At 38.0% G+C, this 25,289-nt stretch overlaps 1 protein-coding gene and 1 long non-coding RNA gene across 2 annotated transcripts; one reads left to right on the top strand and one right to left on the bottom strand.

Annotated features, from left to right (window-relative positions):
• Positions 1-418: 418 nt before the first annotated feature.
• On the bottom strand, positions 419-13,943 carry BRD7 (bromodomain containing 7). Its single transcript, XM_027646786.1, has 17 exons — positions 13,840-13,943; positions 13,333-13,541; positions 12,441-12,570; positions 11,979-12,036; positions 10,731-10,875; positions 9,377-9,487; positions 8,868-9,052; positions 7,954-8,077; positions 7,250-7,325; positions 6,572-6,679; positions 5,814-5,946; positions 4,827-4,938; positions 3,678-3,734; positions 2,721-2,832; positions 2,445-2,588; positions 1,856-1,999; positions 419-939 (listed from the first exon to the last, which is right to left on the bottom strand). The coding sequence occupies exons 1-17, from the start codon at positions 13,886-13,888 to the stop codon at positions 875-877; spliced, it is 1,962 nt and encodes a 653-aa protein (XP_027502587.1). The 5' UTR covers positions 13,889-13,943; the 3' UTR covers positions 419-874.
• LOC113948842 lies at positions 13,508-18,222 on the top strand. The gene is made up of 3 exons (XR_003528255.1): positions 13,508-13,565; positions 17,105-17,199; positions 18,039-18,222. It is a non-coding gene; the product is annotated as an uncharacterized LOC113948842 (long non-coding RNA).
• The last annotated feature ends 7,067 nt before the right edge of the window (positions 18,223-25,289 follow it).

Genomic DNA, 25,289 nt, shown 5'->3' with positions numbered 1-25,289 from the left:
ATGGAAAAGCCTTCTTGGATGAGTCACTGGCTCCACCTGTAGCACTGCTAGAATTCTCTGTGCCTAAGAGCTGTGTTGTTGGTCTGTTTTGTCTGCAACTTTGGTGAACAGGGAAGTGACTTTTAATGTGAGGAGGCTTCTAAATATATGCTCCTTTCTGATAAGCAAACCTAATCATGACCCAGGCAGTGTCAGTAATACCTCCAAGTAATATGAAGAATTGTCCACCTGAGTGTTTCTGAGTCCACTGTACTACTGCTGCCAGCAGGTGGCTTTGTTAGTCTCACCTGCTGGTCTCACCTAAGCTTGCCCCCAAGTTTTAGGATATATGAGGAGACAGTGAGGTTTCTCTAAGAGATTCATGCACATTCAAAGTTTCACAAAGCTGAGCTTTTGTTAATTCATCACACTACATTGGTTTTATATAAAAAGTTTATTTCTCTTCCTCATGTTCAAGAGAGTTGCACAGTAATTTTAAAAAGGGGAAGTTGCATGTTCAGATACTACTGACGTTTGCACTAACCAGATCCAGAGACAGAGTCTATATGTTGCATTTAGAAACTTTTGGCTGAGTCCCTGCACCGTATATAGGCACATTTTCACTATGCTTTGACTTTTCCAAACACTTGACAATCTAGGAAAACTTAAATGCTTTAAAATAATACAGAATGCAAAAAGAATAATTTAGTACATTTATGTAGCAGAAGTAACTCTAATACAAACCCTTCAAAACCCTTCAAAAGCCATCAGTTCCAAAATTTAATAAACAAAAGTAGTTTAACACACAATATACACACATGGAGAATGCACCTGAAGGACCTTTACTTGGTTCTTTAACAGAATCAAACAAACAGCTGTAAACTGAACTGAACCTTCAGCCTGTAACTGCGCCACACTCGTTTTCAGGGATGGTGATGATCTTTTTAGGATCTTCAAAGTCTGAAAGTTTACAACAGATACCAGGTCACTAAACACATAAAATGTTCAAGTGAAAGACATGTATACAGAGCAGAGCACTCCTCAAGTAATTTGCTCTTTGTGCAGATAGTGTCCTTTGTTAGCTGTACTGCAACAGTCCCAGAAAATCCTGTGTTTCAGTTGGTTCTGTTACACAGCTTCTCTGGTGCAGTGCTATGAGTAAGAAAATGCTCAATAATTTTGAAATTGAAATTTCTTGAACAGTTTCCTTGAGAATATGAATAAGTTCCTGAAGTAATCCTGCTCTTTCAGTTAAAATGTTATTTAAGGAAAACTTTAATAAGTAAATTTGTTGTGTGAATTACATTTCTTGAGAGGAAATTTTCCTCTGCCTTATCCCTTATTACCTATCTGGGTATGCTTTGGCCATGCATGTGCCACAAGGGGCAGGTCTGGTTTTGATATTGAGACTTTCCACTGACCAGACTCCCTAATCCAGCAAAAACAGCCGTTACTTTTGGCTGGATGAAGGTGCTGTCAACTTACAAAGCATGACAGCTGGCCAAATTAAGCAAAAGGAGCACACAGCCAAAAGCCTGGAGGAGAAGGAAGCACAAAGTCCTTGTTTCAGCAAGTGAGGAATTTTAACTCTTCTGCAAATTCACGGTAAATGGAAAACTAAAACTGAATGAAGTGCCAAGCTTTAAAATTTGGCAATGCTGTGAGATGGATGGTAAAGTAACCACATTCCATATATCCAAAAGATTAACTTTGGACTGAGACCAAAGACAGCAACTTTCCATTTGAAACAGAATTTAAAAAGGAGAGAAGTGAAAACTGGAACTACACTACTGCAATTTCTACCACAAACCAGTCTTAATGATTTGCAGATGTGGTTTTGTTTCTATGATGCTACAACGTGTTTTTGTATACTCACCCTCTGTCAAATCTACCCAGCTGTCTTCTGTGTCAGGTACAGGAACTGAGATTCCCATTGCTTTCCGGATTCCATATGTACTAACAATATCACCTGGAGTCACTTGTTGTGCAAGTTCTTTCAGGTTATTGGTTACTCTCTCCGCTAGAAAAGACAAGTGCATGTATTTATATGCTATGTACAGACACAAACCCGCTGGAAGAAGGTAGGACTGCTGTTAATTGGTGTAACACGGCAGACCGGTAACCAGATCCAACCTGGACCAAAGCTGTCCTTGCAATAAGAACCAAGCAACCCTTGATCAAAGACACTTGTAAAACTCATGGAGTTAGAGGTGTTTGGCTATTGTCTGTCCCATGGCATTAGATAAAGCTCCAATCAGTTCTAGGGACATTTACAAATGAAGAGGAAATACTTGCAATTACTGTTTGAAACTTTCATTTGGCTTTACATAGAAAAACATTTAATCTTCTAGGCCTAACAGGGCACGTATTCTGCACTATAGCTCTGGAACTTTTTTCTTTCTTGGTGTTGATGTAAGTTGGGACTTATCAATTCTGCAAGAATGATCAGAAAAAATTGTATTTACCCAAGTGCATTTCCCTGTAAGATGGACCCAGAAGACAAATCATATTAGGGGGTGGTTTTGTACTTAGTCGTTCGTTTTGAGCATCCTGCAGTTCTCTGAGCAGCTTTGTTGTTTCATCAAGTTTCCTCTGGAAGATTTCAGCCTCTGTTTAAGAGGAAAAGAAAGTCCTGATTAGTAAGAGAGTATATTTACTTATGATATAAAATATGGTAAGGCACTGAGAAACTGAAACAGTTACAGATAAATATCAGAAGTATGACTACCAAGAAAACTCACCCTCAGAATCAAACTCTTCTATAGGCACACCAAAGTTTGTGACTGCCTTTAGTGCTGTAAGTCTGTCATTATTAGCAGCATCCAACCTGGTAGCAATATCAATTTCCATAATCTGAAGGAAAAAAAAAAGGCAGTAAGTAATAATTTAGATAACACTTAGCTGAGCCTTGAAACAACAAAATTGTTTTGGGAAAATCAGAACACAAAATCAAAGTTAGTCTGCTCTACAAAACAGGTGAACATACAGAGGGAAAGCTGAAAAGACACTTTGTGAAACTTACTGTTCTACAGTCACTCAGTTTACTGTTCTATTTCATATCCAAATAGAAAATGGCATCTGCCAAAACCACTGGGAACATGCATAAACGATGCAGTAATTTAAGATCAGCATCCCAATTAAAAAACAACTTAAAAATTCCTTGAGCTTACTTAAAGCAGATTTTATTGAATATCTGTGGCCAAAATTCAAGAGGAATCTGGGCACTGGCTGCACATGAAGGCTTCAGGAGAGCAGCCCTTGCCCTAAAACTGCTTTCTCTAACTGAGCAAAGTTTGGGTGCAATGATTTGAGAGCTCTATTATATTGCCTGCAGGGGCACAAAGCGAGAACTTCTCCAAGACCACTAGGTATCATGTGGCATCTTAAATTTATATTACAAATTCATGTTAAACCAGACCAGATTAAGATAAAACCAAAACTATAGCTCCCAACAATCACAAACAAAAATATATAAGCATTTTTTTCTAGTTCTCTTGACATATAGTTAAGACAACTTTTTGGAGAATCTTAGTCTCCTACTGCCTAAAAGGAGCATGTCATTCTCATGAGTCCTGGTGTGTATTTAGAGCTTGTCAAAGTCTCAGTGTGGCTGTACAGGCCTTACAGTTGCAGGAGTTTTATACTTGTGGGCTTAGATAGGTTGGTTAGAGTAGTTAATTAATATAGAAAAAATTTACCTTTACATCTTTTATTGCATCACTTCTTTCATGTGGGCCTTCAGCTTCCTCCAGTGGCTGAATAGATTTTTAAAGAAGGCATTAAAATTACTCTTTTAAGTTCAAAGTAAAATCTTACAAAATGCAGTATTTTTAAAGGGAAGTAAACATACAATGTCATAATGAGCTTCCTCTGTAAAGCAAGTTACAATGCAGCTATTTTTAGAGTTTTTCCTGAGATTTTAATGTTTACTAAAATACATTTTTACAGTGTAGGTTTTATTGCTCTTTGTAAAGTTCAGATGGTTTCTGTTTCTGAACATAACTGTATTTCTCTTAATACTGGCAACAGTAAGTGGCTGAACCCTGTCAGTCAGTGCCACTATTGGGTACTAGAAAAGAGCTGAACTCATAATGCTAAGCAAAGGTCTGAACTGAGGCTAAAACATGATCTTTAGTCCACAAACTATTTCTGGTATTGATTTAGGTAATATTTGACCCATTAGTAAAAGGCTACAATCTCTTAATTTCAACAGTTTGTATTGATTTGAAACTCAAAGCAAGACTTTTAGTTAACAGGGACTGCCTTGAGGAGATTCTCAAATAATTCCTGGATTGTCAATTAAGTAATCAAATCTTTGATTCCAGTCAGGTTTAGCATAGACATGACTGAGATCTCCTAAGAATTTGAAGAGTCAGTGTTTGGTATCTTTACACAGCAGATATTTGAGTTTAAAAGCACTGCACCACGTAAAACAGAAAACCACTTACTAATTCTCCTGAACTAAACAGTGGATGCTTGAAACATGACAAACTTTTCATGGAAACAAGAAAGCCTGTCAATGATCACATCATTTCTAAACAATTACTTATTGCTATTTGCTTATTAAATGGAACTGGAGCCAGTGATAATGAGAATGGGAAAGTAGACAAAGAATGTGTGACTATGTCTATATCTACAGCATGTTCTTAATATTCATGTTTCACTAATTAACAAGTCAGAATAATCTCTTTCCAGAAAATGCAGCCACTGCAGGTAAAGATCAATCTTCACTTTCGTATGTTACCAATTAAAAGGGAGCCCATCAATAGGATCAGCATCATCTTTCTCTTGCTTTAGAGCTTGTGTGCTAAAACCAAAGACCAGACAGTATTCAAAACCACTCTTACCATTTCTAGTTCTCTGAGAGCTCTAGAATGTCCTCCTTTAGTTAGAACATCAAGCAAACTATCAGCCATTAACAGAGGATAATCTTGGGATTTCATAAAAAAATCTTGAATACTGAAAGAATAAAGATAGTTAAGGTAACTACTTTCATATCAAACATTTAATGCAAAAAAGTTATGTTAGGTCAAACCAATGTGTACAGCATGGAGAATATAAAAAGTAGCACAGGATTTGATCTAAATGGCTTGCCTTAGTTTAATCAGCCATGCCTTCTGTAGCTGAGGAACTCATTCAGAATGTGAAAACTGGAAAAACTTGGAAAAGTGTACTGGCTCAGGCACCTTTATCAGCATGAAAGGAAACCTGCACAGGCTCTTCATGTTTACACTTAAATATTCCCCCATTCATATGAATTTATACAATGTGTATGCTATTTGTGAAATTCTCATAAAACAAAAGGGCTTTGAAGTTTTTATAATCAAGAATAATAAACCCAGTAAGAATTAATTATTTTTACTGTAGTAAATAATATGAAATTTAGGCAGAATACACACTATTAAAGGATTATATTGGGAATCACTGTGTTTGGACACAGCTCTCCCACTATCCACTGTGTCCGTAGTAGTTTGGTCAGCATTTGACATTCAAGGCTGTAATTAATGTTAATTAATGTTAAAAAAATCCAGTTTGTATAAACATTTGTACCACTCAACATTTTTCTAGCTTTGAACATGAGTCCTTCAGTTAGTTATAAATACATTTAAGTTTTAGACAGGGTGTTCCTAGGGATTACTAGTATCAAAATTCTTCCACCTTGGCTAATTTCACTTTAGAGGGAGGTTCTTCTACTAAGTATTTGCTTCTTAAACAAACAAAACCCCCTCAGCTACGGAGAAACCATTCCACAGCAAAGCCAGCCCATACTGCAGAGAGCTGCACAGAACTGCTTCTGGACATGTAAGCTGCACTATGCATCCTGGTTGGATTACCTGGAAGATCCTTGATTAGAGTCTTCCCCATATGTTGAATAGATTAAGTCAGAATCTTCTTTGCTTATGTTGGCAAATGTAGAATCGTATGTTGGCGCATAGGAACTAAAGGGTCCATAATTCAAGTATGTCACTAATGAATAACAAGAGTATTAATTATTACCTGTGATATGCACGCATCAGATAAAATGAGAAAGGGCAGTAAAACAATCCCAGAAAAGAAATTTTTAGGAATATATTTCTTAAGGTGAAAACAAGCTTTCACAGAACACCACCTGTTCACACTGTAACATCTTTTAGGAACCTCTAAATCAAATGCATTTGTATTTGCAAATGTGTCATTAACAACACTGTGTGCCTTAGCACAATAGGAACAGCCCGATGCTGGTAACAGGTTCTCAGGCTTTCCCCTATGCTCTTTGAAAGCTACCAGAACCCTTTCTTTATCTAGTAGAGTTTCTCTTCTCAGTGCAGATGAATAGTAAATATGCTGCCCCTTTTTTATGTGCAAATTAAGCTGGACTTCAATATGCTATTTAGTTGTGTCATAGACACAAAGAATCACAGAATGGTTTGGGTTAGAAGGGACCTTAAAGACCATCTAGTTCCAACCCCCCTGCCACGGGCAGGGACACATGTCATAATGTGCTTTGTCATTAAAAAAATCCCTAGTTCCACATTTGTCTGCTAGTAATGAGATCAATGTATTTTGTTTATGTAAGGAGGATTATATTTTTTTTAAAAAAATCAGCACTTACCTGGAGTAACCTTGTTTCTTTTATCTTCTTTGAACCCTTGTAATGTATTAACTCCTGACTGAAGCCTTCCTGCTGTCATACCCAGCTTCACAGGGCAGTAACCCGGTTCTTCAATAGGATATATCAAAATACAGAAACAGAGAAGGCATATGAAGATGTCTAAACTCATTCAATACCCATATTTAGAAACTCAGAATAGACAGGACATGATTCTCAAAGTGTTTTCCTCTCCAAATGTTTCATAGTGAAGTCTGTGTGACAAAATGATTTGGGACCCAGGCAGTTCCCAGTCTTGGAATATCTGTGATCTTTTGGGTCAGCAGACACTGCACTCTGTACATGGACCAGACTTTAGAGGATCCCAAGAATTAAACGTGCCCAGGCACATGGCAGGTAGTCTCTTCCCTAACAATAAAAGCTTTCTCTCGCAGCTCTCAAAAAGAGCTGACACAAAACAGAGAAGCAACAGCCACTGAGTGCTCCCTCCAGCTGCTCCTGAGAACAGCCACAACTGAGACCCATCTACGTGATCCCTCAGCTGCAGTTTGTTCAATCCAGATCTTTATCAGATTGAAAGAGGCATTCAGTTCTCAGTTGGGATTTGCTGATCTGCCCCTGCAAAGAAGCAGCAGACGAGGTAGGTGGAAAAGGCTTGTTTTCTAAACTGTGCCAACTTACCTCCTGCAGTAAGGTCAACTGGATTAAGGAGGCCCAGAGTTGTTGTACCATCTGGTTTTCTTCTTTCAAATTCACACTGAAATAAGATCAGACTATATTAATTTATGTAGTAGTTGAAATTTCTGGTCCTTAAACTAATAAAAACATCCAATGAAAGTGTCTTACCTGCAGGAATGAGAAAGGAAGATCAGTCACTCAAAAGTGAGTGCTGCTCTATAAATTTTTATTTGCACTAGATATAACTGTAGTATTGGTATAGGCACAAGGAATTAAGAAATTATGATAAACATTAATGTTTCTGCCAAGAGGCCAAGAAGCAAAAAATGTAATTCATATAGAAAATGAAATGGGCACAGGATTACCAACCTGGGTCCTTCTCCTGTAATGTTAATAACCTTTGATCAGATATGTGCCTGTTTCAGAACGATGAGGTTTTTACAGGTCAGATTTGAGATATTTTCTTCAGGTTCCTACTTTACCAACAATTTCTGAAAATTTAAGCTCAACTCGCTCTGCTGATAAAATTCAGTGTGCATTCAACTGATGTGCCTTTTTTACCCTTAAGATGTCACACAGATGATCACTCATGTAAAATGGTGTAAGCTGTAGCAAAAGCATACAAGGAGTGTCAACTGACCTAAGATGCTGAGGAAGTCTGGTTTGTGGAGAAAGTGAACGGAGCTACCAAACACACAAAGATTTACCTGGCTGTTTGCAAGTCTTCTGGTTAACTTGCCTCCAGATTCTCTAACAATACGATCAATCTGCTCCTGTTCCCTTTCCAAGCTATTGCTTCGTAATTTGTCTTCAAGCAGGTCTTTGTCCTTCCTGTGAATAACACCCACACAACTCAGTTACCAGCCTCAACACCACTTGGCTAAACAGCACTAAAGGATACCATGACAAAACTTAGCCAACTCTGTAAACTGGGATTGCAGATACCTAACACCAGAAAAGTGCCATTTAATATGACAGTATTTAATACAGCTGGGGAAGGCACGTGACACAAGTTCACATCAGCAAATGCTTTTTTATGTTAATAACTGTAAATGGCTCTGTGTGAAGGTCTCCCATAAAACTAAGATATTTTTGGTATATTACATACTCCCAATTTTAGAATCTAGTATCTATCTACCTAAGGATTTAGTATTTTGAAATCTGGTATTTCTAGACATTAAAAGCTATTTCAGGAAGCACACTTTCTGTAGCTAGGCAGCTACAGGTTTCAAATACAACTGCTATGCCAAAAAAAAAGAAAGTAACTGAAACTGGGTTTATAGTTATTTGTGCCAAAATTTTTAAAAGGACATGTTTGTGAGCTTTCTCCAAAACTACACTAGTTCTGTGAAATGAACACTAAAACAGAAAATAACTGAAGGAATGGAGTTGATGAGCAGTACAAGGTTATCTACATGCAAAAATGATGGTATCATAAATTATTCTAAACTTAACTGGTTTTAGCATATGGGGACACTTCATATAAGTGTTGCTCCCTTGAGATGAAGATGTTTTAGTGTATAAGCAAAGAGAGAACCTGCATCCTCTGGTCCCTAAGTCACCTTGTTTCAGTAGCATTTAAAGGATGTATCCTATAATTGTTACTCAAATAATACTTCACTTTTTGTGTTCTTTGCTAGGTGATTTGAATGCTTTGGTGTCACCATCCAGAGGTTCTCCCTTGTCATTCCCAGGACCATTTTCATCTTCCCCAGTTTGCTGCAGTTCTGTCTTGTCCTTCTGCTTCCTTGTCTTCTGCAGGTCAGCCATGAATTCTATACTTTGTTTCAGGCTCTGAATCCTCTCCTAAAAAACACCAAAATCCTTTTATTTGTTTCTTCAATGAATCTCTCTGTAACCTACCCAGAGAGGTTGATTTTATTTCAGCTCTTTCTTTCTTACACTAGCAAATATAAATGCAGTTTAGAAAATTAAATACAAAAGGCAAGTACTTCTTCAATAACTGATCTGGCAGCAGTAGTAAAACAATGTACTACTTAAATTCCAATATACAAGCATTTGACAAATATTAAGCAAGTTTTTATTAATTTTCATGAAATCGCTGTAAAAAGAGGGATCAAAAAAAGAAGCAGCATATTTTTTAATATTTTGGTTTGTATTTTTTATTACCTGGCTAAGTATCTTCATCCCTGAGTGTAGCAGTTTTTTTGCAGCTTTGTAGTAAATGGTGTCTGGTTTGTTGTAAATCATTGCATTAGTACACATCAGTTTGAAGTTATCCTGTACAAACATTAATAAATTTGGAATGAAAGTTAAAATTTTATAGTGCACTATACCTTGTTGAAAATGCAGTGTCTTGAGCTTTAGGGAAAAAACCCTTAAAGAACATTTTTAATGAATGAATTTAAGAAATCTATTAAACATGTAAATAGAAATAAGTATGTAACTTCATTTTGAGACTTGAATCTCTCAGCCCAATAAGCATTCTGAAAGTATTCTTAAGTATTGTTTGTAATTAAAGTTTAAAAAGTTTTAATGGAAGCTCTCATAGCTACACTTGCCCAATCAGTAGTCATTAAAACAAAAAGTGAAGCAACATCAGTAAGACAATGAAAAGCTGCAGTTCAAAGCTGAACTATTACAAAGAACACACTAATGTTACAATGTCTTCAGTTAGAATGAGGAAACATCAGCTTGTTTGAATTTCATTTCTTGAGTAACTGATCTAGAAATTGCACTTCTATACCCACTGCAAAGCCTCTATAGGCTTTGTTTTATCACATTCTCAGCTGTTTACTAAGTTAAAATTAAAAACTAACCAGAAACAGCTGAAATAACAGGGAATATTCTTCTGTAGTTTCAGAGATCTAAAGAAGTATGTGCAAGAAAATACAACATCTTACCTAACTGTTAATTACACACAAACTACGTCTCTCAGTCCTCATCTAGCCCAGTAAAGAACTAGAGTATTTCTGCTGAAGAAAACAGAACGAAACAAGGCCACACAGATTTTAAAAGCTTCAGGGGCTTTCAAAACAGGCCCTCGAATGCACTAGACATGCTACAGCACAGGCTAAGTGGTTGCTGTCAACAGGACAGAGCTCATCATGCCTTCACTTGCTGTTGATCTACATGACCAGATAAGCCTGGAAAACGTAAGACAGGCAAAGCCAATGAATTGACCACTCCTTGGTTTTGGAGAGGCAATACCTTAAACAAAAAAGAGCAGTCTGACAAAAATGCTAACATTTTAATCCTTAACTAACGATCTAAAATGACAGGCTGAAGGACAAACTGACAGGTTCCTAAAACCACCTGTACTTTTTTGAGATGTGCATTTACAAACCAGAACTGTTTTTTCTTTTACTTTCAGAACTTATTTGGTTACAAAAATTCAACAAGAAGCAATTCTTCAAGCAGAACTACTAGTTCTTTCTGGAATCTTCATATTCACATAAAATCCTACAGCTCAAGTCAATTGAGCATAATACTTCTCTAGTCAAAACAAAATTTAAAGCACTACCTTTAATTCTTCTATGGACTGGTACCCATTGTTCTTGATCTTCTCTTTCATGGTACTAAAGTCCATTGGGTTTTTAATGATCATGGAATAGCCAGGGGCAATAAAGTCAGTCACAGGAAATGAAAAGAAAGAACTTGGATCCTTTCTGTCAAGAAATGAAAGACAGTTTTTTATGTTTCAACTTATAACAAAGAGTTTGGAATTAAATAGAAAGGAAAGAACTAAGCTGAAAAGGAATCAGAAACATAAAGCTAGAAATGGCTTGTGTCAGCACAATCGTTCACTTTTGAGGTTGAAAAGATCTCATAGGCAAACCCATACACCAAAAAAGTGCTGCAAACATATTCTAGAAGTTATTTCTATATTTAGATAAGTACCCCAGTTCCAAGATGAAAGAAAACCTAAACTTTTTCTTTTAAGGCTTTGGATTTTCATCAAGGGGTTTATAAACCCCTTTTCATAACGGGGTATATGAATTATAGTATAATTAAGTTATTAAAAAATAAAGGAACAAATGTCATAAGAATGTGTTCTTGTAATTCATCGCTTACTCTGAAGTTATCAGAAGGGAAAGCTTGTTGCTAAAAGTTGTGATAGAATCTGTGTATTTACATTAATTTTCAGGTTGTGTGAAATAGTTTTTTTACATTAACATATCCTAAGACTTTCAGTGATCTCTGACATACAGTGACATTCCTGGGTGTTTCTACCAGCCTTAAAATCAAAGGGAAAGATCGTTCAACTACTCTTGTACAAAAGTCAAGACAGATTTTCTTAAACCAGAGACTGCCTGAAAGAACTGCAAATTTGATTATTTTAATGAAAAGACATTTGGTTAATAAGACAGTAAGAGAACATATTTGAAGTTTTGTGCATATTTCCTTTTTATAGTAAATAATGCTAAAATAGGAAAACTTAAGGTAAAAGTTTTGGCCAAGTTGATTCCAAACTCTTTTGTCTCCCTTTCAAAAGCTTCTTATGAACAAACCATCACATTATTGGAAAATTGTCCTGGTTTTGAAAGTTTTTTAAAGTACTATACACTTGAAACTGGATGTGTTTACAAGAAGCTTAAGCTGAGGAGAACTTCTAAGTACATGTTCTTAAACTAGTACTTAAATTCCTAAAATAGCCCTCTTAGCAAGATATTTAGCAATAATATTTTAACTGAACTTTTTATATGCCTCTTCCCCCACTGTATGTTATTTTCATTCCACGGCTCTAAAAGCCTTTAGCACAGACATTTACCTCTGCAGCTGCCTCATGAGTTGATTCAGAGCTTCCTGAAGTGGTGTCTGCTCCACCTCTAGATCAAAAAGAAGTGGGGAGAAAAGGGTGTGAGACAGAACTGACTGCAAGAGGCATTAAACTTCCGAGATATTAGAAATCAACTGAACAAAACTGATGCAACTTGAGAATTAATTCAATATGAAAGAAAAGAATACAGTGGCAAACCCCACGATACATACAAGGGATCTACTTTTCTCATTGCCCTTACTTGACATTCTGCTCACTCTGACACTGGTACCAGATACCACTCTGCAAAACAAGGATACAGTAACCTAATTCCAAATTTCTGTGCGAGATGGAGAAAAACAGAGGTGGCAAAAAATATCATGTCACTTCTTGCAGAAACAAAGAAAAATAAAACACGAGTCAATTAAAGAGAAAAGGAATTAGCAAAAGAAACTTCTTTTTTCCCCCCCCTACCTTCCTGCTTTGATAAAGTGCTCGTCAGTGGTTTCTCTGGTGACAATTCCATCCTGACGGGGGTCTGACATTTCATTTCCTGCTCTCCCTCACTGTCTGCATGGTCTCGATCTCGTTTCTTTTTATCCTCCTAGGAAAGATTGTTATGGAAATTTCACAGCACCTGCAAACTCAGCATTGTTACTGTACATAACGCTCTCCGCATTTTTCAGAACAACCTCAACAAATTTAAAAAATAAGAATAGTTTGTCTTTAAACACCTTGTATTCTTTATGTACTGTCTCCATCTGCTGGACACTGAATTAATTCAGCCATACAATGCAATGCATCACTGAATTAGTCTTTTAGAAAATGTGACAGCTGTCTGATGTGTGTCCCTCACGAGTGGGACAGGAACAACTCAGCACAGAGAATTGTCCTAAGATGATTTTTTGAAGGTTTTAGAAAAACTAAGTAAGAAATAGTCAGGAAATTTAAGATTAGAGGTATTCATAGTACTTCAGAAAAAGTGTTATAATTACTTACCATGTTAAGAACTCTGACAAGGAAATGCTTTATTTTTAGTTTTTAATTAAGAACTTGTTAAGTCTTTATGTTTCATATAAACGGATTTGTTTAGACACAGAATTCCCCTCCCCTTTTCAATTCTCTGTGCTTTTATACTTGCCAATATTTTTCAAAAAATGAGAAATTTCAGATTACTCATCTTTTTCCAATAAAAGTACTTGGGAAAAAGGAATCAGCACAGGTAATACACCGAGTTTGAATGTATTCCAGTTTAAGACTACAGGTTACAGTCGTATCTGCTCCCCCTCTGATGTGAAGCCCAGAGAAAGGCGGAGTTGCTACTTCTTTTTTTTTTTTCCTAAAGTGCAGTAGCACGAACACATACCTTAACTTTTCTCTTTCTTTTCTCCTTTTCTTCTCCGGGAACTTGTTTTTCTCCTTTCTTTCTTTTTTTCCTTTTTCTGTCCTTGTGTTTTTCATGCTCAGATTTGTCTTCGTAGAGGGCGGAATCAAGTCCCGCATTTCCAGTGGAGAGTTCAGCAACTTCGCTTCCTCCAACTTTCAGCACCAGTTTCAGCGGTTTTTCCACATATTCTTAAACCAGCAGAGAAACAAACCGTGAGTACCGCAGAAAACACACTCCCCAGCCCGAACAACCCTGCACCGCCTCAGGCTCCTTCCAAAGCCTGTCACTGCCCCAGGTTTAATTTCCAGACCCTCTTGTTGCCTCTCCCCCCCGACAGAGCCGAGCCCGACGCGCATCTCCCCGCCCCGGGCCCGCCGGCGGAGCCAGGGCCGCGCTCCCCCCGCGCTGCCGCAGCCTCACACCCCACTTCCCAAACGGCCCTGGGATCTGAGGGCCCGCCCGGCCGCCCTCCCTGTAAGGACCCACCCTCGTAGGGGTGTTTGTCCGACTTGTGCTTCTTGTGCTTCTTGCCCATGGCCGCGGCCCGGCCCGCCCGCTGCGGCCGCGCTGTTGTGGAGGAGCCCGGCCCGGCCCCGCCGACCGGCGGAACCGATGGTGGCGCGCGTCGCCCCCTGGCGGCCTGGAGGTCCGGCGCAGGCGCAGTGGAGGGCGGGTGTGGGGAGGCTGGGGAATGGGATGCGTGTTCTGGGATGTGTGATCTCTGATCCCTGATGTCTGATCCCTGATGTGTGATCTCTGATCTCTGATCCCTGAGCTGTGATCCCTGACCCCTTCTGTGATCCCTGATCCGTGATCCGCGCCTGTGAGCGGCGAGCTCGCGGCGTTTTCCCTTGCGATCATCCTCCTCGGCTCCTCGGGCATCGGTGCCTCTGTAGAGCCTTCATAGCGTCCTACGGAATCGTAGAATCGTCAGGGTTGGAAGGGACGTCTTAATATTATCAAGTCCAACCACCAAACCAGCACTGTAACCACTAAAGCACATCGCCCAGCGCCAGATCCAGGCGCCTCCTAAACACTTCTGGGGATGGTGACTCCACCACCGTCCTGGGCAACCTATCCCAATGCCTGACCAGCCGAACAGTGAAATAGTTTTTTCTAATACCTAATCTGAATCTCCTCTGTCCTGCGCCTCCCCTTAGCTTCCCACGCCCTGTCCCTTCATGCAGCCGCCAGCGATTTCCCTCCCGCTCCCCTGGAGATGCCCCTCGCTCCCAGCCCGAGGGCGCTGTGCCTTCAGCCCTGTCCCCTCTTCTTTCCACCCTTGGGTCTCTGGGGCAGTGCAGCGTTTCAGTGGCTTCTGCAGGATTCACAGAATCAGAGGATCAATTAGGCTGGAAAAGACCTCTAAGGTCGAGTCCAACCTATGACCGATCTCCACCATGTCAACCAGACCATGGCACTGAGTGCCACCTCCAGTCGTTCCTTAAACACTTCCAGGGACTGTGGCTCCACCACCTGAGCACTCAGCCCGAGTCCTCCTGTGGTTGCAGCAGCTGGTGCTGCAGAATCTCCCCTGCCATGGCTGTAAGTGCCAGAGGGTAAATGTGAGACCAGCAGAAGGGTTATATATACCTGAGGAAGGGTTTGCAGGCGTGTGCAGAGTCTGTACTGATCCAAAGGATGGGTCCCTCCTGTGCCCTGGCAAACAGCAGTGATGGTTGTGCCTGTCCTACACAGGCTGGGATGGACTTAGCCTCACAGCCTGAGTTCCTAAACTTGCTTACCACTTCTCAAAGCAAATACTTTATAATCAGGTTAAAAAATCTAAGGGAAATATATGTATATTGTCCATTACAGGTTAAAAATAATTTAGAAATTCTGACTTGTAAGGAATGGTGGAGGTTGACACATTTGCCCATTTGCCTTGCCTGGCAGTACTTTCCAGAGAAAGCAAATGGTTTTCAAAATTAAATACAACACTAATTGTATAGTCTTTCAAAATTAATAGTGTATTTGTTGCTATTGCTTAAACTGTAGTCGTTGCTGTTTCAACAGCACTGTGTGGGTCTTGTTTTCTGCTAACACATCTTCTGTAATGCATCTTGGAGTTGTACTTCTCTGAAGTTTGGAGTGCAAAAATAAACTGCTTCTATTTCAAAAGAGAACCTTTAATTTATTCCCACACAACAGTCCTGTAAATATTCCTCAAGTTTGTTGAATCATATGAGATGCTTTATAGCAAAAAAAAAAATGTTGTTAATTAGAAATTTATGATACGTGTGGCTGTACATCGATACAAAGTTTATTTTAAGCGCTTGAGAAGATCGAAAAAATCTCTTGTCTGTTGTCCATTCAGACGCTGGGAATGTAATCAGATGTGACAGCTTTGTTTTGCATTTCGCCGGTTACATTTACTGTCATTTGGTATCCTGCTCAGAGAATTGTGTGGGTGGTGCTCTGGAATAGACCACAACTTTCCTGCTTGATCTTACTCCAGTAGTTTGAAATTAAGCTATAATAGACACAGTTGTTTTTCTAATTCACATCTGGATCCTTTAATACTCTTATTACATATGCAGTGAATGTTCTTAAGCATACTTTAGTGAGAGGTAGAGGGCTTTTGCGTGGGTTGTGGCCACATGTAAAAAATACAAGACTAGTAAATATTTAAAGGACATGTTTTATAGAATGAAAAAAAAGTCACTATATCCTCTGTTCCCGCAAGAGGACTGGCAGACTTTCTAAGGTTTTTTCTTTTAAATGTCTTGTGGCAAGGCCATTTGTTGAATTGTTATTCTGAAATTTCCTGACTAATCTTGTCCTAAATTCAATAAAATCTGAGACAATTATACACAAGCAAGTAATGTAAGATATTGTAAATATTGAGAGCTGCCCTTTCTAGGTGTCTTGTTCAATAGCATCGTCTGGATCAGAGAAAGATAATTTTCTTAATGGTTAGCCTCACACACATACCTGGAATACACATTGGGTTTGCCATCCTTGTCTCTAGCTCTGCTTTGCTATCAGAAGATGAGTATTTCTTTCTCCTCCAAGTTCCTTATGCCCTGTTTGGGCATAATGTCTAAAATGCCATTTGGAAGCCTATGAAAAGTTTTATCACTGTCTGATATTAGAAAGGCAAGGTCTCATTCTTGTTGGTTGAATGGGCAGGATTAATAATTTCAATTCATTGCATATATTCTGAGGGTCGTGTTCCTCATCTTAATCAGTGTCGAGTTTCTATAGCAACCAGCAATTAAGAGTGAGAGACAATAATGTGTGTTGCTATCACTGTTAGCTACTAAGAGTAACAGAGAAAATGTTGGAAAATAGATCGTATAATCATAGAATGGTTTGGGTTGGAAGGAACCTTAAAGGCCCTTTAGTTCCAACCCCTCTGCCATAGACAGGGACAATCTTCAGTACACCAGGTTGCTCAGAGCTCCACCCAGCCTGGTCTTGAATGCTGCAAGATGTTTTCACATGTACCTTTTTCCATCTCTGAAAGAACTCGGATTGAGATCTGTGGAAAGCATAAGGTCATATTAGTGTATATTCACTTAATTAGGCATCAAATAATGTAATTATTTAAATTGGTCATGGTTATTTTGGGGTTTTTTACCCTGAACATTGAGAAAAGAAATATGCAATAAACACATTTGTGGGTTAAGCACATTATTTGTGGGTTTGTTTTTGATCAGTGGCTATATAACATAACCATTATAATTTAATGTGTTAACAGAAATATAAAAAACTTGTTGAAACCTTGTTGCTTTCTTCACTAGTTTAGGAAGAAGAGGTAGATCCTGGTAACATCAGAAATATGCAGAGGCCATGGCAAAGCACAGGAGGCAAGTGTGCCAAATATTTCAGAAGAAGGTTTCTGTGAGTGTACAAGCACGTAGAAGCTTGGGAATGCTAAAATCACTGGGAATTTTTCATAAGCAGGTTTGGTTTGTAGTTTGTGACACACAGAAACATCGGGATAAACAGCTTTTGTGACAGATGGTAATTTTAAACCAGTATTTTACACTTGAACAACTTCCTGAAAATACCTGAACACATATGGCTGAAGTAAAGAATGTAGTCAATATTTTATTGATTGTTGTGTTATTAATATGATTTTTAAATCAGTTACCCATTAGCTGAAAGATGTGATCAGTGTGACTGTTTCCATGATTCTGTGAGTATTAAAGGAACACTGCCATTTTCCATGTGCATGTCCTGGCAAAATCTAGTGTGACAGATGAAATTTTTTCCCTTAATTTGAATAGACTGTCTCATCATTATGATGCATTTTCTATTTTCAATTTAGCATTGAAGTGCTGCATATTGTCTAATTCATTTATTCATTATAATAAGCAATTATCTCTTTCTAACCCAACGTCCTCAAGACTGTAATAAACTTTATAATAAGATTGTAACAGAGTCATAATTATGGATGATTAATTTATTGTCCATAGAGAAGTCATATTGATCGTGCTGTTACATCAGTGCACGCATGTTTGTATAAGTCTGTGTTTTGTAAATATCTTTCCTGTGACCTTGCCCAAATCTTGCAGGAGCCTCTTTTAATAACTCTCTTTTGAAGTTATTTTATGCACCTGAAGAAATACCTTGTTGCACCTCTGAACTAAAATAGCAAAATTTTTCCTAGACATGCATGAAATTGCATGAAATTTAAACATTTATGACCTTGGTTCCTGGCTGCTATTGCTGCACAGGTTGGGAAAATTAAACAGGATTCAGCTGGATCCACATAGCTTCCCTCACAAGTGGAGATCGATGGACAAATGAGATTTATCCATCATCCCTGCTTTTCCCCAGTCAAGTGGAGGATTTGGAGCAAAAGAAGAGAGAAACCTGAACAGCGAACAAACTGGAACTGAAGCCTGTCTTAGCAGCTGCAGCAGGTAATTTCCTTGAGGAGCAGAGGTCTTACTGGCAGAGGCCTTTTTTTTTGCTTCTTTTAATCTTCATTCCCTCTCCCTCTTTCTTTCCATTTGGCTAGACCTTCCTAAATAGAAATCCCACTTGTATACATGAGTGGGGATAGTTGAAATCTGCATCCCATTGTATTCTTTACTTGCTTAGTAGTTACATTTGCCTACTTCAGGCTTTCTCTAAGCTCTTTAGGGCAGCAGCTATCAGGGGGTGAATTTCCTGGAACAAATCAAGAACAGAAGCCTCCCTCTGATTGCCTTGTGCTTGTAGCCACATAGTAGGGCAGTGACTCTGCTTCTGTGCATGTCTAACTCAAACCCATGTGACTGCTGCATGCAACCTGCCTACTGTCTTTCTACAGTGCTTGGAACAACAAGGTCCAAAGTTTTGCTTGGCATTTGCTATAATCATGTGGAAAGAAGTGTTTCCCTCAGGCTTGGAGGGGTATTTAACTCTTAATAAGAGTTTCTCAGCAAGACAGCTTAAGGAATGCATTATTTTAAAATAAATTTTTTTTCTAGGGCAGTGTTGTCTAGATGGTGAGCTAAATATTGTCAAAATATGGAGCAGATTTCCAGATAAAGCCCTACCATCTGGTAGCAGCATAAGACTGGGCATTGAAAATGAGGATGGAAAGTTTGAAATCTAATTTTAACTGGTGCATGCAACCTAATATTTTTTTTGAGATGTAACCGAATTATATTCTGAGCCTGCTCCCACTGCCCTTGCTCATATGTGCAGTCCTGCTCATTTCAAATGCATGCAAGCTTTGCTTGTTCAATTAAGGTGTTACAGGCATATTCTGAACTTCCTTGATTCACATGCTTGACCAGACTTTAGTTGAAGTCCTAAACTGTTTTTTTCCCCCACAATATGTATATTAATTACTTTTGTCATATTTTAAATTTACTGAAGTATCTAAAATCATCATACTGAAGTATCATAGCAGACACATTAGACATGTATTACCCAAGTAGAGGTGGAGAGAATGCTTTTCCTAGTAAGTTTTAGAGGAAAAAAAGTTAAAAAAAATTTGTACTTGCATTGAATTTGTACTTGTAAGCTATAATAGGAGAAAGTTTAATATAAGTGTCTAGTAGAATCTCTCAGATGACACTCCCATTAATTTTTTTAGTTAAGGTAGCAATTCAGTATTTTAATTACATTTTGCTTTGTGCAGTGAAGTCTCTAGAGGAAACAAAGTGAACAGAAATGATAAGAGCATTAGGCCACTTGGTGGTGTAATATGCAAAGGAAAAGCAACCTGTCATGTTCAAGTAACAGGAATGTACATAATAGACCATTCTTATTTGCTTGTTATCTGATTAAGCACAGTACAAGACATTACCACAGACAGTTACTTTTTAAAGACCTTTAATTTCAAGGAGATAGGCAAGTAGATTTGTAGTATGAATTCTGTGTTTAGCTCAGGTCTTACTTAAGGCGTTTGTGTTCAAGCTGTTAATGGCCTGTTAGTCATTTCAGAAATCCTGATAATAGTTCTCTGTGAAAAATCTATAATTTAAAAATGGAGAGGGCCACATGGAATCTGCCGTGTGTGACTTCAGTAAGAGCTTTGGTTTTCATCTGTTGGAGTCTGGTGTCCCTCACATTCCCAACAGATGCAGCAGTTTCTCCCCAAGTATTTCTGTTTTATACACATGACTGAGGAGCTGGGGAGGAGCTGTGGAATTGCAATGCTTTGGGAGATGTTTGAGCTGCACAAGCTGTGCCAAGAAGGCAGAGGGAATGGGCACCAACAGTCCCCTATGCTCTCCTGCAAATGCATCCACCTGACAAAGATACATGTGAAACACATGTACACTTGTGCATTGAGCACCAAAAGGGAGTGTAGTGTGTGCAAGATCAGGTTGTTGGGGCCTATTTATATTTCTCCATGCAATAAGAAGAATTAAAGGTCCAGCCTTCCACTGTCTTTTAGTTTAAACTTCTTTAAAGCAGATGTTTCAGCTCAGCAGGATGCCACAGGGTCTGCAGTGTGTGCAGAGACAAAAATGTTTGTTGTATGCACTGGTGTACATGTCAAGGGAGAAAAGTGAGGATAAAAGAATCGGTATAATGCTGCTCTGCAAATTGTAGCAGAAGTAAACAATTTCTGTGCTAACTGGGGTCCACTAAAGAATGTCATTTTTAGTCAAACTATTGTTCTGAAGTGGTAATAAGAATTTTCTTTTCCAGGGAAAAATAAAAACGAAGGAAAAAGGAGTAAATTTCCATTCCTCCTTGACAGAAACATCAAACTAACAGTTAAGTTTCATTTTCAGATTGAGAAAGGAAAAAATAAATATGTTTTGACTGGTATTTGGCTTGAGTTTGGTTTGGCTTTTTACCCTACAACATAGAAAGAAATAACAAATTAAGAACAACTTCATCCTGGACTGTTCAGATTAAACTGAAGTTCTGATTTGTCCTTGATGATTGTGCCATATTTAGGTGCTAAAAGAAGTAGCAGGTACTTGCTAATGGTAGGGCAAGCAACCAGAGTAGTGTCCCAGTGGGTACTAAACTACTGGGACCTTGACTTAGGTTTTTCTACATTTCTCTGTCAGTCCAAAATGTACAGCTGGAGTGAGAACTTCATGTATTGCCTGGAAGAGCTGTAAGAAGGGGCTTACTCTTTAAATTGGTACAGAGCCTACTCCTGTGCTTCAGAAGACAGACACTACCAGTGATGGTTACTTGTTCCTTATCATGCTTGTTGTTATGGATAATGACATTCTGGATCATGTTGTCCTGGAATACCTTCAGCACTTCACAGATTTTTACATAAATTAGACCTGAAATATTTTTGACTTTCCTACCACAAGCCAGGTGGCGGATAATTGATCTCCTTATGTTGGACTTTCTCCTTACACTTCCAAGTGGTTCTGATGACCAAAGGTGTAGTATACATGGGGAACACAAAATTTTAGCCCCCTTGCCTAGCTCCTGTGATATACTCTGCAATTTTTTTCTCTGAGTAGAAGCTTGGAGGAGGGCAGCATAAACAGAGTGTACTGTAAGGTCACTTGACCCTTTAGATTTCTGATTATATGTAACCAAAATAATACTATTTCAATATCCAGAGATTAAGGACCTGTTGCAAGCTATGAATCTCTCAGAAATTAATACTTAGAAATTACTATGAACTTTTGGTTTAAGCTTCTGTTTTTTTTTTTTTTTTTTTTTTTTTTTAAATTCTGAACCCACTTGGTAGAACACAGAGTCTTTAGAAGAAATTGGGGTCAGAAAGTTGACAGTTGCAGAAAGGAAATGAAATTAAATGAAAACTATGAGAAATTTGTCTGGCTAGGTCGTTGTCTGGCTAGAGTTCTGCACCAATTTTAGTTCTTCCAAAGGCTTTAAGAATAATTAGCCTGATGTGGAATTTGAGGAGAGATGGATGCAATTTGAGAGGAGGAACATGGCTCCACTCTAACTCCATTATGGTTCTGTTTATTATACTCCTCTTCTATTGAGAGGGTTTGCTGAAAAAAATGTACTAAATGGCAACTATATCTTCAATTTTTTATCACCTTTAAAGAAATAAAACCCTCATTTGCTCAAGGGAGATGGGAAGGAGTTTAAGAATTTAAGCATGTAACTGTTCAGATGGAGTTTGTTTGGTTAGACCAAAATTCCTTATGTCATCACTCATTACTGTTGTTGTAGCAAGTGTTTATGCATGAGTGTCCGAGAAGAACTGAGTGCGCTCAGTTCAAAATGGCCTTGTCAGACTGCATGAAGTATTCACTCTGAGACATACATGGAAATACATGTTTTATGATTTATTCTGACAGGATATTCACATTGCTGCTTCAAGTGTTTCTCCAGATCTCTTCACAGTAGATGATCAATTAGTGCTTTACTTATTCTTTCTATTAACTTAAAACAAGAAAACGACAATATGGCCACTTGTCATGGGACTTTTGTGTATCCTGTGAAATGGAATCAGTCAGGTCAGTGATCTGTCTGGTTCTGTCACAAACAGGTTCTTAGAGAGCTACCTCTTGTGGCAGCACCTTCCTTGTTCCCCCTCTGGTGGAAAGAAGGTCAACTGAATTACAACTCTCTGTAGGCAAGAAGAGGGTAAGAATCAGAATCTGATCCTGGAATTGGAATGGACTTTTTGTGTAGGTTTTTGTAAACCCTTCTTTCCCTTCTGCAGTCTCCTTGTGTCCAATGGTGACTGCTAATTCTAAAAATTGCTTATCTGAACAGGTTATGAAAGTTTACAGAGTTACATTAGGTAACAAATGCATGGTCAGGTCCTGATGTTACATCCTCATGTCAAAGATTTATGTCTCTGGAGGACTTGCCTTGCATGCTGAGGATGGAGTGATCCACTAGTATTTGAAGTTTTAAGCTCATGTTTTGTTTTTCACCATACCTTATGGCAGGTGATTCCACAAGCAGATTGGACAAGAAGGTGTTTTCACTTTTATCAATGTTACATTTTCTGTCCGTTTCATTCACGTGCTCTTGTTTTTCTGTACAGAACAGCATGAATTTCAGTCCATGTTACACTCAGGCCAAATTTTCTTGGAAAACCAAAACTGATTGTTTAACCTTATAGCAAGCTAGCCAGTGTTTTTGCCCTAAAACCATAGTGTTTTGAGTCACATAACTTCTTGCCTTCAATATTTTTCTTTTGTTTCTTTGTTTCTAAAGAAGAAATTTTTCGGTTTTGTTGTTGCAGGTTATAAGTTGAAAATGTGCATTCCTGAGAGTAAACTCACAGAAAATGGAAGTATACAAGTTATATTTGTTTAAAGGTAATATTATTACTCTAGTGGATAAAGCCAAATTTGTTACATTTTGAATGCTTGGTGTAGCTATTTTTTTTCTATTAAGGCTTGTCTTTATGGAAATATGTGATCATTGAAAGTATTTCTGATTGTGGCTCCTGATCTCAAGCCAATCCTAAATACTGTTGTTCATAGGAAGCAGTTCAGGAAGAAGTTCTAACCATACCTTAGATGGCACTTTCAGAATCCTCACTGGACCAGCAATATTGCTGGAAATGGTTTGTTCAGATAATCTATAAGGGCGCATTTGCAAATGTTTTTCTCCTTTTTACAGAACCTGTTTCTCATTTTACAAGTGGATAGTAGATAAAAAGGGCAATGCAACTTCAGAAAAATAATTTAGTATTTTTTATTTAATTGGAGACATAAATATAAGAGCCACAGTTACTCAACTGAAACCTTATATTTATTGTTACCTACCAGAATTTGTGCTTTATAATACAGAGCAACACTTCACAGTTGAGTTTCACTGGAGATGAAGTGATAATCTCTGGCTGTAAGTTGCAAATTGCATTGGGATAAAAGGTACTGCATAAATGTAAATTGTTACTTATTAAATGCAAGTGTAGCATAACATGGTTTTCAAATTACTAATGAGTATTTCTTTGCAAGTCTGATCGCTTTTTTAAGATAAAATAGCACAAGGTTTATTCAATCATGCTAAAAGGTTCTTATCAGCACATTGTAATACTTATTTTTATTGCTATAAACAAACATTATTTAGAAGAATTGCAGGATAAAATAAGATAAAGTTCACAGTGTTTTTCTTAGTTTTAATGTTTTAATTGCCAGTCAGGTTGCTTATTTTTTGTTTAAATTAACATAAATATTTTATGATAATACTTAGTAAACCACTTTTTTTTTTGGTCTTTTACCAGAGTGAAGGAAAAAAAATCAATAAGAAAATAATTTTGTCAGTAGGCTGCAAGATTATCAAATTCTTATCAGTTTAATTGTGGTGGTTAGAAAGTTCTAGGATCTCAGTTCTACCTGGCTCAATTTACCACTCATTTGAGCAATTGCAAGAATACAAATGCATGTTTACATACCAATGACTGAAACTTGACAGGAAATATGCTTAAAATGATTTTGTTTTGCAGACTTACTTTATCCAAGAGATTACATCCTCGAAGAGATGGAGGAAAATAGCAAGGCTTTAAGCAGAAATTGCTTAGGAAGAAGGACCATAGCTAAGCTTGTCCTTGTACATGGAGCAAATAGGGAAAAAACAACAGAGATAATTGGAAATTGTGAAGTTATGTTAACAGTTGTGAGAAAAACATCAAGAAGTGCTTGATGAGGAAGGGTAAGACAAAGTAGAAAAACATCCATAAGGCTTAAATAATGATGCAAGACATATTACCACAACATGTAAAAGCTAATTTTTGTTGGACACTGAACATTAACAGGTTCATTTTGTGCTGAACTACACTTTGTCCATGACTTATGTCCATACTTCTATATTTTTAAATATAATAAATGACATATATAAATGATGAGAGGTTTATGCATGTGCATTTTATCAAGTCTAATAACACTCTCAGAGCATGTTCAGATCAGGCAAACACTGTCATTCTGTGTTTTGATTTCATTTATTATTATTCTGACATAATTTGTGATGTGAAACATGGGAAGGGAATAATGCTAGTACAGCAACAGGCAATATGATGAAAACTGAAACATTTTCCAGAGGTGCATTGCTAAGCCAACCTCATGGCCAAAAAGGAACACAAATCAGTAACTTTGCACTTGGAGTGAGTACATGTAGGTGACAAAAGTTGAAGGGATATTAATTGTCTATAAAGATCTGTACCAAAATGAAGTCGTGTTTTTGTCCTGTATTGTTACATCTAACTGAGCAGCAGAGGAGACAGAAAAGATGTGGGCACTATTAACCTACAGTCTGCAGAATTTTTTGTTGCAGTCACATGTTTGATTTTCTGTACCACCACAGTAACAGTAGGAGCCACTCTACCTAAGATTTACAAAAGGTTCTGTTTTAGCAGCTTTCTATCTTGTCCCCTGATGTTCAACTACAAACTGCCAGGCTGCTTTAGGGGTAAACAGTGAAGGAGCACAGACAACACTTATAAAAGTTAATTTAGGTCCTTTGCCCCCAGCTCAAGATAGCTGTTAAGCCTGACTTTAAGAGTCAGGGTTCGGACTTCAAGAATGGAATTGTATATGCCATGTTGGCTGTGATATTTGCTGTTATTTTACTGG

The sequence above is a fragment of the Corapipo altera genome, unplaced genomic scaffold, assembly GCF_003945725.1.
Source record: "Corapipo altera isolate COAL_440 unplaced genomic scaffold, ASM394572v1 62, whole genome shotgun sequence".
NCBI lineage: Eukaryota > Metazoa > Chordata > Aves > Passeriformes > Pipridae > Corapipo > Corapipo altera.
The sequence above is the reverse complement of the archived record's forward strand: the minus strand, read 5'-3'. Positions and strand labels throughout refer to the sequence as shown.